At 33.6% G+C, this 14,117-nt stretch overlaps 1 protein-coding gene across 6 annotated transcripts; it reads right to left on the bottom strand.

Annotated features, from left to right (window-relative positions):
* Positions 1 to 274: 274 nt before the first annotated feature.
* Positions 275 to 12,395, bottom strand: LOC104092430 (uncharacterized). 6 transcript variants are annotated; one of them, XM_009598037.4, is made up of 6 exons: positions 11,645 to 12,395; positions 10,562 to 10,728; positions 7,254 to 7,853; positions 6,906 to 6,958; positions 1,349 to 1,516; positions 880 to 1,123 (listed from the first exon to the last, which is right to left on the bottom strand). In XM_009598037.4, the coding sequence occupies exons 3-6, from the start codon at positions 7,755 to 7,757 to the stop codon at positions 1,060 to 1,062; spliced, it is 789 nt and encodes a 262-aa protein (XP_009596332.1). In that variant the 5' UTR covers positions 7,758 to 7,853; positions 10,562 to 10,728; positions 11,645 to 12,395; the 3' UTR covers positions 880 to 1,059. The 6 variants fall into 6 exon arrangements, with proteins under 6 accessions (XP_009596331.1, XP_009596330.1, XP_009596332.1 ...); XM_009598039.4 differs by having other exon boundaries at positions 10,562 to 10,721; XM_009598038.4 differs by having other exon boundaries at positions 10,562 to 10,694.
* Between the last annotated feature and the right edge of the window lie 1,722 nt (positions 12,396 to 14,117).

Here is a 14,117-nt window from a genome sequence, read left to right as displayed (position 1 = left end):
ACAATAATAATAAATTCGAGCCCACTGAATTCACAGTGTTTCCTTAAGGAATTTAATCCCCTCCTAGTACCCAAGGTAATGGATTATTTCCTCCCAGGATAGAACGAATAACACACTGGTGTAGCGGTACTTCAAACCCCAGTGTTTCGGCGAACACAAAGTTCGGTAGCAAATCACACTTACAGTTGCTTTGTTTGAAGTTAAAAACAATGCAGAACGAAGGAGTATATACTCAGAAAAACGTATGGAAGTTCTGAGAGGAAGAAATGCAATGTATAGCCAATTGTATGTTGAGTTTTTGGTATCTTTCTTCAACATTTGCTGCTCATATATATAGCAGCCAAGAAGGAGTGCAAGACCAAACGTCCACCCTTCATGGTGGATCAAGCATTACATATTTGTGGAGCAAGCAGCAAGCACTTCATGGTGGGAAGACCATTATCCGGCTGCCAAATTATCAATACACGGATTGGAAAATATCCGTTTACAAATACGGATAATCTTACGTTAATATTTACTATTAACAAATAAATTTGGTCCAAAAAATTAATCAATCAATCGATCATTTGACCAAATCCAAATCCAAATCCAAATCCAAATCCAAATCCAAATCCGAAGCCGAAGCCGAAGCCGAAGCCGAAGCCGAAGCCGTAGCCGTAGCCGTAGCCGTAGCCGAAGCCGTAGCCGTAGCTTAAATAGCTCTGCAGCATTTGCAGCTGCAACTGATTCAAATGCTTCCCTACATATACTGACTGTTGCCTTCAATTAAAGGATGTCCGCACCTCTTAGGAACCCAATGCGAGCTTTTTCCTGAGAAGAAATTTTGTTTAATCTTGTCAAACTCTCAGCCTTTTGTCCATGGAGTGGGGGTTGTATGTAACAGACATGCAGACACAAAGAGGAAGACAGGGAATATAGACAGAATATTAACTCCATTCATTTGGCATTTGAAATCTACAGAGATGCATCTGCTTCCTATTATGAAAATGATGAAACACCTGTATATTGTGTCTTCTAAATCATTCACGAGAGAAATGTGTAAAATATGTTAATGCAGGATTAAAAAATGTGTTTGGCAAGCTCATCACATGCCTTGAGTAGAGTTGTGGCAACTTTATATATCCTGCAATTGACAACATTAATTAAGTGTACAGCAGCTAGTAAGTCTCATCGAGATACTATCAATTTGCATTAGTTGTGAGTTCCATCCTTAGCTAACTGTTTTCTCTAGCACACCCAATTCAACACACAATATATAGTGAAGTTTCAGCTGACACACAACATTAATCAAGAAGAAATGTGGAAAAGAATGATTATAACAGAAAGCATTTAGTGTTGAATCTTGGACCTGAAGTTTTTAAGGACAGCATTTCCCAATATATACACATATTCTTCTGCTTCAGGGAGGTGTTGAAGCACATCATCTTTCTGCACAATTATATCGACAGCTCCAACAAGATGTTTTCCAAAGTCAAAAGAGTAATAAGTCGAGGGCTCCGCCACTAAAACTGCATACCTGCTTAGGCAAGATGCCATAGGAAATCACTATTTCAAGAATAAGATATATGAACTACAAAATAGTTTGAAACCTGCCTTTCTCACTCTTAAGAAAAGAATAAGATTAAGAAGCAATTGGACATAGAATAATAAACTAAAGAGTTTGTTCTTGCTTCACTAAAACAAAGGAACTCGTCCATCTCCATGTTTAACTAAAACATAGCTCATCTACTATAATCTCGTATTCTCATCTCCTTCAACAGAAAGGGGGTGGAACCTTCCTCTATTTAAATCTTAACAAGGCTAATGTTCATTCTCAAGTTCTTGAGTTGAGTTGAGTTGAAAGTAAACTACCTAAATAAGTGATAAAAAGCTTTTCTATTAACAAGATGCTGAAGTAGTTCGAGTATAAATGTGAAGTCCCAATACTCTTGTTGTACATATGAGAATATCCAACCTTTGATCAGCCAGAGTATCAAAGTGGCCATCATCAAGCAGAGGCCTTGCCTAATTTCATGAGAAAATTGTTACTTATTTAAGGAACCTGTTATTTTGCTTTTATATTCAATAGGGGGTGGGAAGCAGTAAGTAGAAGAACATGGATGCGATTGATCATCTCAGAAGCATGACGGTTACAACCAATAAAAGAAAAACTGAATAGTCCTTAATAAGAAGAGCACCAGTGAAAGGATATCATGAAGATATTTTTGGTTACTAAATGCAGATAGTATAATGGCAATCACTGCCACCAATTTTGTGTTAGGAACGAGGTGGAAGGTTACTCAAATTCTAATCCACCATACATGTCAGTTTGATGGGAAGTGAGTAACATGCTAACAGCCTCTGGTCAATATGCAAGACACAGCCCCAGCTTGATGGAGTAGAAAGACGAGAGAAAGCTAAGCAGGCTATGAAAAGAGGTTTAGCAAGAGAATAACCTGAAATGCCAACACCGTAAACAGAAGGCTCATAAAATGTGAAACAGATGACTATGGAAATAGATAGAGGAACACACAGATGAATGCGTTGTCCTGACCTCACACAACAACTTGACATGATTTTTTGATCAGCAAGTTCATGCCCAGTAAGCCATAAAATAATAAGTCAGAACATTTTCCAGGCATTATTTGTTCTCGAAATTAAACTATCAACTGGAGATAATGTGATATAGGATTGCCAGTATTCTTGAACCTACAGCCTTTCCACATAGACTTATAGACCAGTTCACCCACTACAACTCTGTACTGACAAAGCTAGGACACGAAAATGAATGCTGAAGGTTTGTCATAAAGTTTTGAGCTTTACCCTTGCTCTTCAGTCTTCACGAGTCACATTAGCAATTCCTTAAAATACAATTATCCTTCCACGAGTTGGTCTCTGACACCAAACTAGCTACTCCTTCAGATATTGTATAATTCTTTACTAAACTGCTCCTTCAGCCAGTATTTTGAAGTTTTTACAGTAGTCCGTGATATTTTTATTACTGAAAGCAACATAATCTGAAAACAGTGGAATTCAACTGGAAAATGTTAAAAGAGGATATAAGAAAGTGGAATAAGGAGGTGTTTGGGAGGGTAGAAGTTCAAATGAAGGAGCTAATTAATGAGGTGGGACGCGATGGGTGATGCCGGGCATAGTAAAGGAGGCGTTGCATAGTTGGGCTCACATAAGGGGGAAGAGAAGTCAAGGGCATGGAGTGTTGTCCCTTAGCGATCATGTGGGTTATTTGGAGAGAGAAATAGGAGGCATTTGAAGTAACAAGATTCTAGGAAATTGCAAAATAGCCTTTTGTTTCTTGTTTCTTTTTGGTGTACTCATGAGGTCCCGATTTGTATAGAGGATTGGGCCTCTTTTGTTGAGAACCATATTTTGGTGTAAGTTCTCTTCTTTTTGATATACTAGTCTTAGAGTACGCGCGTTGCACGTGTACCGCGATTAATGAAGATATATCGTATTAAAATAAACATGAATAATATTCAAAATATATGTTTGAGATAATTAAAAGATTTGTTTTTAAATATGTATCCGGCTATATCCAAAAAAAAAAAATCTAAATATTTGGCTATTGAAGAAAACATTACTCAAATCAGTAAAGTAAATTAAACTTATTTTTTTTAAAGAGGTTTATTTTAGACTTGTTTTCCAACTCAAGTAGAATATTTATTAGTTTCTGCCTGATGAGAAATAGAAGAGTTAAATTAATTAGATAGACAATACAAGTAATTGATATGTAGTATATTTCATATGTTTACATTAAATGTATTGCTATTTGATTTAGTCTAAAATGACATATTTATTCTAACAAAGTAAAAAAAAGAGACAAAAGTTAGAAATAAGAATTTTTCCTAACCATTTCTTACATGATAAAACATAAAAAGGAAGAGAGACAGAAATTTTGTTTCCCTAGTCAATTGCGCGTACCTTAGTCAATAGTACGCGCCTTGCGCGTGTATCTTGTGTAAGTGTGTAAACAATCTTTAAAACATTATATAAATATTACTATATTTAAGATTTATTAATCTTAATAAAGCTCTTTAATTAGATATTTTTGACAAACAACCGCATTCCAAAAAGAATATAATCCGCAAGTTATCATCTAAGCTAGTTAATGGACCCACATAAAATGTCAAAATATCTCAGCTCATTGACGACCGCATTAATTTCTTCATCCAACAACTTCCTTTGATCAGTTTTATCTATTTAAATTCTTTGCTTCAACAATTAACCTAGAAATCTTTCATTTAGTTCACGCGACAGCAACAAACACACATATCAAGCAACTAAAACATAAAGTCTAGAAAAGAATAAATTATAGCTTGTTGTTTCAAAATTCGCTAAGGTAAGAAAGAATAACAAGAGGAGAAAGCAAAAGATAACAGACCATGTTTTTAATCAAAATTATGCATAGAACTTTTTTTGTTAACGTTTTTGTTCCTCTGATCATTTCATGCCTATGAGACAAACACCTAGTTAGAATATAGAATTTAGCAATTGTTCTCAGTTACAATTTTGTATTAGTTGGTTTAAGATCTAAGAAAATTATGTTTGTTATATCAGATAACATCTTATGCTACCTTCTGGACCGATGATTCCTTCACACAGATTACGTATTTGATCAATAAAGAACTCTAGATTATACTTACATGAATAATCCAATCTAAACTGCAAACTAATTAATTATGTCTACCTTCTAAAAGCAGGATTCACAAAAGATCTGCCACTTGACCCTGCGACATCGTCTGGTGTGACAGTATCGGTGTAATCAAGCATAGCCTTTGACTACGCCGGCAAACACTTGCAAGCAGCAGGTTAGAGAACATCAGAGTATATATTTTAGATCTTTGTAACAAAGTTTAAGTTGATTTTAAATTACAAAATATTTTAAAATTAACATGAAAAATATTAAATTATTTTAATTAGTTTAAATAAGGAAATAAAGAATTAATATAAAGTAAAATCTATTAATTTAAAGTCCTAAATATCAGGACTTTTTACATAGGTCAATAAGGAAAGATTTAATAATTAAAATTTTAGTTTAAATAAGGAAAGATATAATAAATAAATTTATTTTATTTCAAAGTCCTAATATACAATAATTGTAAAGACTATTTTGATCGGTGTGAATTCTATTTTTAGAGGTTAAAAAAGACGAACGACATTTCGCTAAGGGCCTTCGTGCTTTTAATATAATATAGATAGCTTGTATATGGGTTCCCCCAATTGTTAATAAAATTATTTACCTTATAGAAAAAGGTGTTCGTGCCAGAACTCTAGAGGTGGCTTATAGAACAAGATGGTGTTGAAGTATAGGCTAAAAATATTGCCCTGTTGCTGCAGTCTATAGAAATCTTGACTACTTGATAAATCAGCCAAAATTCCACTTTTCAAAGTAGGTTGATGCTGCGGAGAGAGTCCACATAGCGAATTTTGGCAACTACGTGTTACTGCCAAATGTAAGGTAGCATGATTAATCATTCTATCTTGCAGAGACTTGGAACTAAGTTATGCTTGTATGACTTTAGACTAATCTAGTAATTTAAGATATATGTTAATGAAGGTGATATCAGTTATGTAGAAGCTAGACCGATAGGATGTTCCCGTTGGTGAGATCTTACATTTATACCAACCCTAACATGAACATCCTTGAGTCTTTAACTAAACTGTTCTTTGCTGGTGTGCAAGATGAGGATCAAGGCCTCGCTCAAGTGATATAATAAAAGACAAAATTTGTATAACCCAATGAAGGAGCTTTATCAAATGAAGGTGTACATGGATTCTCAAGGGCCTGAGCTCCTCATCCAATCAATCTCATACATGATGGGCAAGACATGGAAATGTCGACCTTGACCTCAAATAGGTACGCGGCTCAAATTGGGCCTATGTATGGCGTCGGCAAAAGGATAGGGGACCAATCAATTGACAATTTGATCAATAAAGAACTTCAGTTATTACGACTAGCAGCCTATAGGAAATGTCGACTAGATTCATGTATGAACTTCTGTTATTACGACTAGCAGCCTATATGCACCATTCAGTTGACATGCATGAAAGCAATTTAATTTGATGACAGGACCGAGCCAGATGGAGCAAATTGGATTAGGCCTGATGTTGTGGAGGAAGCACATATTGATAAAGTAATTTGGCTCCTTTTAGGGGCTTGCAATCTCAGACAACATATATTTTGAACATAGATTTACTTGTTCAATACTGTAGAAATAAGATGTCTATCCCGTTGCATTTTGTATAAACTCAGATATAAATGAATAGCACCTACAATTTGTAAGAGAAACAATTAACTAATAAGCATATTAATCAGACAAGTAAACCTAGGTTTCACTGAAATATGGTGTCCTTTATCTTGTTAACATAAGATATAGAAACTAATAGCATTTGCAGCTACACCTCATGAAATCAGCAACCTTAGAAACCAAGCTATATCTGCAAAACTCCTAGTAACAACATCAAACTCCACACTGACAAAGATTCGCCCAAATAGCAACACACAACCAACAATAAAGTAGAGTTTCATCCATTTAACAAATACCAAGAAGTTATAATAAGAAAAGAGGTCAATAACTTCAAGGAACAGAATTAGAAAAGAAACTTCTTGTCAGTGTTGACCCAGATTACTGCACCACTCACACATGCACGTGATATATCTGAACCACATGTAGCTGACCCGGATACATGTAGCTGACCGAGATTACTGAACCACTCACAAAACAAACTTACCCAGTCAACAATATTGTCGTGAAGGTAGTCTTGAGCTTTATCAATTGGCCGTTTTCCAGTTATAACGGTGTTATTATTTGTCAAGAAGTAGTAAGTAGTCATACTACACTAATTCTCTTAAAACAGAGAAAAACAGAGAATACATAACACCGAAAATAAGAATGGTTGATGTTTACCTGTCTGGTGGTAAATTTTGTAGGTTGGCACCAATCCGTTGAATTACTTCAGCCTACAGAACAAAAGGGGATGAAGTAGTTAATAGCTAAAGATATGCTATAAGGATTATAGATTGGCAGAGAGGGATATGCCTAGCATTTTTCAACCAAACAATGCTATCTTTTTGTTGCCTCTCCCGTTTCGCAGCAACCAAACAATTTCAACGAAAAGTACTTCAAACAAAATACAATACTAGCACTAAAACTCACGAGAATTATTTAAAATCAGAACAAGACTAATCAAAATTTTGCAACAAATTAAGCGAAAATATAAAAAAATTTTTAAAGAAAAGGATATTTGGCCAAAACCTGAAAGAAACTGAAGTCCAAAAGCCGAGATAATCTGAAACCCAAATACCGAAACATCTGGAGTACAAGAGACACAAGAGACACTGGTATACCAAAAGACCGAATGATATTGCCGACAAGAGACACTTCATCTTTATCAAGAAGTCTAATAAGCTTGTCCGAAATAAGAGAGATCTTCATGGCCAAAGCTTCAAAAAACTTGAACATGCGAGCTATTAAACTCAATTTGCCGAATACTTCATCATATATTTCTGCAACTTTACACAGTTCATCATCATCCAAAAGAATTCTTCTTACTACGAAACCATTTTCTTCCACCAACGCAATTCTTCTTACAATGTACCCAGCATTCTCATCAAACCAAACCTTAGGTGTGTGAACTTTCCTCTCTCCCTTTGGTACGGGAAAATCAACACTAGAACACTGTAAAGTCTGCAAAGTCTTTTTTTGGGAAAGAGAAACGCTAGACAATTTGAGGAATCCGCACTTCAAAGAATCATCCATTTTGAATGTCGTAGAGTTACCCAAAATTTTGGTTGACTTAGACTGAGAGTCATTGTTGTTCTCTCTAACACTTTCTTCAGACTTGCTTGCCAAGACCTGCAAAAATGGAATGAGGAATGGTTATATAGTTTGCTATTTTTTTGTCTTGTCCTGGTTGCGTATTAGACTATTTTACTCTCACCTTTATTTGAGACGGGTCTTAAGATAATTCGCAATCCGTCTCACTCACTCACACTTAGTGTTTGGTCGAGTTGTGTAATTCACCATTGACACTTAGTGGGAAAACTAAATGGAAATCAGTAAAGGATAGAACTTCTTTTTATGCTCAAAGTTCACAACTTAGAACACCCAAAAACCATATACAGACCTCAAAGTGAGAAGCAGACCTCAAAGTGGTTTCATATAAACAAAAATCTGAAATTTTACCTTCCTCAACAAAACTCATATTTGTATAAATGAGCATACAAAAGTATGAGAAAAACTATGATAAAAAAAAGTAATGACCACATTATGCAAACACTCTACCTAAACAGAATTTAGAACTTTTTTTGATAGAACTAAAGAATTCATGTCTATACAAAACAGTTCAAAGGTCGCTCCAACAATATTCACACAGGTCAAGAGACATCAAGGATGGCATGAATAATAGAATTACATTCAGGCATACCTGCAACGCATCGTGCTGCTATACATAATAGTTCAAGGACGCTCAAACAATATTCACACAGGTTAAGAGACACCCAAGATAGCAACCATTGGATTGTAATCAATTTGGTATCATATTCGGAATCTTTATCAATTTATCGAATTCAAGCTTTACAGCTTGGAAGAACAATTTCCAAATGCCATATCTAGCACTGATATCAGAAGATAAGATAGAAAAATCCTTGGGTTGTACTCTTTTCACCTACAACTATGGGTACATAATAAAAGATATAGATGAACCTCTGCTTTGACAAAGAAAAGATTAGTAGATAACGTCTACATGTTATATTTTGTGATTTATCCTACAAAATCAAAACACTGCCTTTAGAGTGCTGATTAAAATTCTTTCATCAGTTTCACATCAATATTCACGCATTGAACCTTAATCTAGTGACGTGTACTATGAAAACAGATATTTCATCAATGGTGTAAGATAAGATTTAGATTGATTGAATGTGATGAAAAAATGTTTAAAGATCAGACAATCAGACAGATAAAATTTTTGGTTCTTTACATCTCTTATACTGTATGCTTTGAGAACCCACTGCCTTAACCTGATTACAGGTTATACAGCCCATTAGCCTTTAAGCTAAGTATTAAATAGTACAAGAAAACGTTAGACCTGTTCATCATCCAGCCCGACTAATATAATTAGTTGCTTCATACATCTTATACAACGTGCTTGCTACTGATGGGTTCAACAAGAAATTTGTACTATGGAAGCGTTTTTCATCCAACGGGAACCTCTTTCAACCAAGTTAGATCATTCTATCATGATTGAAAACCCTCAATTTTGGTTCCACTGCTGCAGATCTGCTAATAGCACTTCAACGGCATGTGGGCAAGATCTAGAAAGCACCTGAGGGTCTCCAAATTGGTGGGTGACATGAAACCGAACTTTCATGATAATCACAAAACTTCACCTGATTAATGGTTGAAGCCAAAAGAAAGACCTTTCGAAATGCAATACTTGAAAGACAATACAAAGAAAACATAACAGAGAAGAAGAGCTCAACAAATTCTGTATCCACTTAAGCAAGTGAAGCAATTGTCAGTAATCAGCATATTTTCCCAAAGAACGGCACATGAACAACAAAGTGCAATTGACCTAAGCTATTGGTTGAGAATGGCATGGCAATCTTATTGTTTACAGATAATAGACCTCAAATGTTAATTATGCTCAGAGAAGGAATACAATGGAAAGGCCTTTTGATGAGAAAGAGGTGGAGAACACAGTAAAGAATTGTTCCGGAGGATGTTATGGGTTGCATGGATCAGTTTTATCAGTGTTGCTCATTTGAGAATACCTTTTTCCTGTTTCCTTCATTCTCCAAAACACAGCAGCAAAAATTTGGTTGGTTAACAAAGGAGATATATTCGGCATACAGTACAAGTTTGTGGGCAGGGACCATGAAACTTAAAATTGAATTTTGAATTCTTTATCAAAAAGGGGAGTGGAGTACTCTTTTGGCTTGATTTATGATGAAGAGACAATACGCTGAAAGCTATGTTGCTCGGACTCTCCGAAAATATTACTGAGTGCGTGTCGGATCTTTCAAAAGTAGTGCATTTTTGAAGGATCGGACACGGAAGCAAACGCATTTTGGAGAGTCCGCACAACATAGCTAGAAAGATAGCTTTCACAGGTAGGCGAAGCCAGTATTTGAAATTTATGGGTACTAAACTTATCATCAAACCCATAGCTCGTTTTAGTTACTGTGAGTACGCAATTACATATTTATATACATTTAATGGGTTTCCTAACACAAATACAATCTATGCAAAAGTTACTGGAAGGTTAAAATTAAAATTTCCCCAAAATGATGAACCTTCCAACAAAAACAAATTATATTTTAGTACTCTTAAAACAAGAAGAAATTTCTATTTGTTCATTTCAAACCTCATGGATATTCAAAAGTTAACGTAGTAGCAATCTGAAAAATTTAAAAGAATTAAAACCTAAAAACCTTTATTTTATTCTGCATTTAACTCTAAAAATTCAAATGACAAATCAAAGAGTCATACAATCTAGTGAAGTTACAAAAAGCAAAAGCCAGAATTTTAGGAGAGGAAATTAAACAAGAAATTAAAACTTTTACCAGGAAGAATGTACGGAACTGAAGCTTTTCTGCTTCGATAGTCTTCTCTATGGAGTAGCACCCAACCCGCCTGCTAATTTAGGTGTTATTTGCTTGCTAATTGGACCACAATCTTTTGCCCTTGTCCTTGTAGCTATTTTTGCAATTTTATTCCACAAAACTGTACTCTTTTAGCAAACGTAGAAAAAGAAAAATAAACCGAATGAAATAGTAATCGATTAGCAATGAATAATGCATGAATTGGTATGCAAGAATTATTTAATATTTAGTTTGATATATTAAAAATTGCATATAATATTTAATTTGATATATTATAAATTAGTATACAATGCATAATTTAAAATTTTAAACTAAATAAAAAATGTCGTTCAATCTTTCTAACTACCAAATTAAGTTGTTCTACTTACAAGTATGATCCTGTAAACTAAAAAATAAAATAAATATTATACTATAATATGTGAAATTACACTCATTTTTATATTATAATTTGAAAATTATGTAGGTATATAACATAAATAACTAACCACATTACGTTTCATTTTATATGATTTTTTTTTGTTCCTTCAAAAAAGAATGAGATATATATTGAAAATATCTTTAACTATAAACTTTTCATTTTATTCTTAATAACATACATTTATAGTATAAAATCACAAATTGTAAGGAAACTTTTAATGTGTGTATTCTTATTAAAATTTAAATTATAAACTGAATTACAATATATTCCAGAATTCAATGTAATCTGTTCCAGCTAGCTCAAATATTCATTTTAACCTCCTCTAAGAATTCAGCTCCATAAAGAAAATGTTGTACCCCTCCGCTTTTAAAAACAGATTCATGAAATTCCCCATTTACCCCCAAGTATCCTTTCCTTCTACTATTATTTTTTCCAGCTTACAAGCTGACTGGACAGATAGGTATAAAAGCATCCTTGGGCCTGGGCCTAAATGTGCACATGGACCAAAAGTGTTTGGCCCAAGTTTGCTTTGGCCCGAGCTGACAGATGCCCTTTCATCCAAACAAAGTACTATCCCATATCAGAAATCAGAAATAATAGATAAAGAAAATCAGTAAATTCTAAACCTGAGGACAGAAATGAAACGAGGGGAAAAGGGAACTGAATTCCACCACCGTCCGGCACTTCGGAACTCAATGCAAACCTTGAAACTATGATGGAGATAGCACATATCCGGCAACGAACAGACCCTCTTATCGACGTATGCTAAAAATTGACAATTCGTCAATCCTTAGTATCATGCTGACAAGAAGGTCTGTTCGAGTCGTTCTGAGCAAAACTTTGAGGGTCCAGCATAATCTGGTCGAGAATACTAGTGGAAAAGGGACGCTCGCCGGCGACTCGCCGGAATCCGTCCATCGGAGTTCGGGCTCGAAACCAATAAAGATCGACAGATCTTTACGATACCTATCAGGATATGCAAGATTTGCGATGAGGAGGTGCTCAAAACTCTACGAATTTGAAAAGGAGTGAAAAAGATAGGCTTTTTACTGATTTTCGATTAATTCGCAGAGATTGGCGGGGAATTAAGAGTTTTGGCTTATGGATTCGGATAGAGAATGAAAAAAGGAAGATGTGGTTAGTTTGGTGGCATTTGGACCACCACCGGCGGCGGACGGTGGGGCGGCGGGCGGCGGCGTCATTGGCGGTGTTAGGTGGGGCGAATTCCGGCTACCAGCCGAATAGAGAGAGAAAGGGGGTGGCTTGAGGTGATGAGTTAATTTTGGTGAAAATCCAATCTTTAAGGAAATTTTATTCCCCAAAATAAAGGAATTCTTTTTATTCACGGACTTTCATTTTAAACTGTTGGATTACCAGAAAAGAATGCTGAACGCCTGACTTTTGGTTTGGACTTGGCCCAACTCTAAATTTTCAGGAAGTGCAAAAGTATCCAATTTTTGTGACTTTTTCGTATATATACGAGATTTTAAACTTATTTATCCAGTTTTGTCTACGTTTTCATATTTATAGGAAGTAACAAAAGTTTTTTATAAAATATATATAAATTCGGTCAAAATCTATAATTTATCTACAATATAAATACATATTTTTTGCATAAAATCCAGGCAAAAATTATAATTTATATACAACGTATATGTAATATGTAAGTTGTAGATATTTTGTATAAAAGAATCATAATGTGAAAGAATGCTGAACGCGTGACTTTTGGTTTGGACTTGGCCCAACTCTAAATTTTCACGAAGTGCAAAAGTATTCAATTTTTATGCCACCATTTAACTTAAGTTTCACATTATATTAGGGCTACTTTCATTATTAACAGACTATTAAAAATATAATACAAAAGATTAGCATTAATTAATGATTAACAAATATGGCAGTAAAATATCTATACGTATAACAGATTTCATTCAATTCAAATCAATAAGAATCAATCTGCTAAAAAAGGCAGTCCTAGTATTTAATATCTTTCCCTATTGTTTTCTCTCCGTTCCATAACATGTTTTATGTTTTCGTTCGAAACCAATCCATTCCATAACTGATTTTTTTCTTTCCATACATGAACCTTTTTATATAATGTAATGTAGCAAAATTATACATCTTTATATTCTGATGAAATAAAATACATATATTTCATGAAAAAATATAATGTATCTTTGTGGTACATATACATTATAAATCATGTATTTTTCAGGAAAATTTGTGTATATGTACATATGTTATTTATATACATCTTTATATTTAAATATATATCATCGATCCATTCCATAATATATTTTTTTCTTTTTTATACATAAACCTTTTTATTCAACTTAATGCTAGCAAAATTATATATTTGTATATTCTAGTGAAATAAAATACATATATTTCGTGAAAAAAATATGATGTATGTTTGTAGGATATTATAAATCATGTGTTTGTTTTAGGAAAAATAATGTATATATGCATATGTTATTTATACACTTATTATATTTAAATAGATATTACTAATATACCATTTATATTTTGCACTATTATAACATGCATATTTGTATAAATTATCCGTATATAAACAACATATGTGACATATTTTTCTTCTTCTATATACATATTATTGGCATGTTAATATTTTAGATTAAATTTTATGTAAGGTATTTACTAGCAATATATTTTGAATAATATCAATATAATAATGTATTATGATGTATATATATAAGTTATATACGTGGTATAAGTACATATTAAAAATATGTATGACATATTGATAAAAATATTTACATTATAAGTTATCACAATATAATATACTTGAAATATATTAAAGGTATATTTTGAGTTAAAATAAAATTGTACATAAAAAAGTTTAAAACTCAAAAAATAAAAAAAATACTAAAATTCTCATTGTGCAGAAGGAATTATTTTTGAGTTCTTCTTTCAAATTCTTTCAGAATCTTTGATATATTTGGGTAAGTATTATTTATGGATGAGAAAAAAAATATTATGGAAGAGTGAGGGCAAAGGAAATGTAGTAAAAAGTGTAATAATATAGAGGAATCCTTTAGTTAATGGAGTTACCAACATGAAAGTGCTAAAAAAGTAAATTAA

This window comes from Nicotiana tomentosiformis, chromosome 11 (genome assembly GCF_000390325.3).
Source record: "Nicotiana tomentosiformis chromosome 11, ASM39032v3, whole genome shotgun sequence".
Classification (NCBI taxonomy): domain Eukaryota; kingdom Viridiplantae; phylum Streptophyta; class Magnoliopsida; order Solanales; family Solanaceae; genus Nicotiana; species Nicotiana tomentosiformis.
This window is presented reverse-complemented; position numbering and strand designations above follow the sequence as displayed.